The sequence below is a fragment of the Octopus sinensis genome, unplaced genomic scaffold (assembly GCF_006345805.1).
Source record: "Octopus sinensis unplaced genomic scaffold, ASM634580v1 Contig19756, whole genome shotgun sequence".
Lineage (NCBI taxonomy): Eukaryota > Metazoa > Mollusca > Cephalopoda > Octopoda > Octopodidae > Octopus > Octopus sinensis.
Window position 1 is genome coordinate 7,249 of NW_021836584.1, and position 2,752 is coordinate 10,000.

The 2,752-nt window shown below is 38.3% G+C and overlaps 1 protein-coding gene across 1 annotated transcript in view; it reads left to right on the plus strand.

The window, feature by feature from the left end:
• The first annotated feature begins 213 nt into the window (after positions 1-213).
• The window catches only part of LOC115232174 (50 kDa hatching enzyme), a 15,508-nt gene continuing 12,969 nt past the window's right edge, over positions 214-2,752 (plus strand). The window contains exons 1-2 of the mRNA XM_029802017.2: positions 214-581; positions 2,521-2,612. Of these exons, the coding sequence (XP_029657877.2) occupies positions 501-581; positions 2,521-2,612 (173 nt within the window). The 5' untranslated portion in view covers positions 214-500. The remainder of the gene's footprint in view (positions 582-2,520; positions 2,613-2,752) is intronic.

A 2,752-nucleotide genomic window follows, 5' to 3' on the forward strand; every position in this document is an offset into this window, starting at 1 on the left:
CATACATACATACATACATACACATTCATTTATCCTATATCAAATGGAGGGCATCTTGAATAATTAGTCAACTGAAGATTCTTGCCTCTTATTAATGAAAACCCCCTTGACCAAGAAACCGTTCCCAGTGTTTGAATGGGACGGTTGTAGTCGAACGGAAATATTTCCAGCGATACAAGAAATAAGGGGAGGGGCAGTTTCGACAGTGAATCACATCAATATCCGACGAAACTTGACAACAGGACAAGCACAAATTTTGAAGTGCTATAGTCATCAATTTATAAGCATACTTAATGAGAATTTGTTAATAGGGATTGTTAGAAAAAAGAAAGAAAAAAAATATAAGTGTGCAGTCTATTGTTTTTGTCTTGTACACACCCACTCTATATATTTATTTACTTATATATATAAATATATATATATATGTGTGTGCATAGATGAATATTTGCATTCGCAGAGTTAGATACACGCGAACAACATTGTGCTAATCTCGCTCGAAGATGGTACGAAATACTCGGCTTACTCGGCTGATCGGGTTTATGCTTTTGGTGACGACTTCCTTGGGTGAAAAATCAACGCAGGTAAATATAAACTTATTTCTCATTGATCCTTTGCATTGATCCTCTTCAAGGAGGGGTTTTTTTTTTTGCTTGTTTGTCTGTTTTTGTTTCTTTTGTTTTGTTTTATGGGGTCTTTTTCTCTTCTCTTCTTCATTTATATTTAACTAGCAGTATCGCCCGGCGTTGCTCGGGCTTGTAAGGGAAATAACTATATAAGCATTTTTAGAGAGTTATAGCCAAAAAATAGCAAAAAAATGCATCAAAAATGGAAAAAAATTATGGTAAATTTTTTTTTAAATCGTTGACTTATCGTAGACATTTTTAGAGAGTTACTTCCCTTATATAATAGCGAAAAATGCATTAAAAGGGAAAAACATTATGGTAAATTTTTTTTAAATCGTAGACTCATCGTAGACGCGCGCTAATACCCAGAAGGGCTCGATATGAATCACGACTATAAGATAAATTGTCCCCTACAATTTTTTTTTACAAGTTTTGTATTCATTCCATCGGTTTCGTTTATCAAACCGCCAACTTATTGGAACATAAACAAACCAACACCTGTTGACAATTGGTTTGTAAGGGAGACATACACAAACGCACATACATACAGATGTGTACGTGTGGCGTGACTGTGAGGTAAGAATCTTGCTTCCCAGTCACAGTGTTCTGTGTTCAGTCCCACTGCGTGGCACCTGGGGCAACTGTCTTCCACTATAGCCCCGGGCCCAATAAAACCTTCTGAATAGATTTGGTAGACAGAAACTGAAAGAAGCTATTATTGTGTGTGTGTGTGTGTGTGTGTGTGCGTGCGTGTTTGTGTGTGTTTGTGTGTGTGTTTGTGTTTGTGTGTGTGTGTGTGTGCGTGTATGTGTGTTTGTGTGTATTTGTGTGTGTGTGTATTTGTGTGTGTGTGTGTTGTGTGTGTGTGTGTGTGTTTGTGTGTATTTGTGTGTGTGTGTATTTGTGTGTGTGTGTGTTGTGTGTTTGTGTGTTTGTGTGTGTGTGTGTGTGTTTGTGTGCGTGTGTGTGTGTGTTTGGTTTGTGTGTTTGTGTGTGTGTGTGTGTGTTTGGTGTGTGTGTGTGTGTTTCTGTGTGTGTATTTGTGTGTGTGTGTGTTTGTGTTTGTGTGTGTGTGTGTGTTTGTGTTTGTGTGTGTGTGGTGTGTGTGTGTTTTGTGTTTGTGTGTGTTTGTGTGTTTGTGTTTTGTGTGGTGTGTGTGTTTGTGTGTGTGTGTTGTGTGTTTGTGTGTGTGTGTGTGTGTGTTGTGTGTGTGTGTGTGTGTTTCTGTGTGGTATTTGTGTGTGTGTGTGTTTGTGTGTGTGTGTGTGTGTGTTTGTGTTGTGGTGTGTGTGTGTGGTGTGTTTGTGTTTGTGTGTGTTTCTGTGTGTGTATTTGTGTGTGTTTGTGTTTGTGTGTGTTGTGTGTGTTTGTGTGTGTGTGTGTTTCTGTGTGTGTATTTGTGTGTGTTTGTGTTTGTGTGTGTGTGTGTGTGTGTGTGTTTGTGTTTGTGTGTGTTTCTGTGTGTGTATTTGTGTGTGTTTGTGTGTGTTTGTGTTGTGTGTGTGTGTGTTGTTTGTGTGTGTGGTGTGTGTTTCTGTGTGTATTTGTGTGTGTTTGTGTTTTGTGTGGTGTGTGTGTGTGTGTGTTGGTTTGTGTTTGTGTGTGTTTCTGTGTGTGTATTTGTGTGTGTTTGTGTTTGTGTGTGTGTTTGTGTGTGTGTGTTTCTGTGTGTGTATTTGTGTGTGTGTGTTTGTGTTTGTGTGTGTGTGTATGTGTGTGTGTGTGTGTTTGTGTTTGTGTGTGTTTGTGCGTGTTTGTGTGTGTTGTGTGTGTGTTTGTGTGTGTTTTGTGTGTGTGTGTGTGCGTGTGTGTGTCTGTGTGTGTGTGTCTGTGTGATTGTGCGTGTGTGCATTAATATTTATATTTCTATATATTGTATATCATCTTTGTTTTGCAGCAATTCTTTGAACAGTTCGGTTATCTTCCGGAAAGATCCGGGTCAGATCGAACTCAAGCGGTATCTCCCGAAACCCTCGAGAAGGCAGTTAGGTAATGTCTACATCTACATGTTTGAACAATAATATGAATCTTCTTATCTTCAATCTTCTATCTTCAATCTTTTATCTTCAATCTTTAATCTTCAATCTTTTATCTTCAATCTTTTATCTTCAATCTTATATCTTCAATCT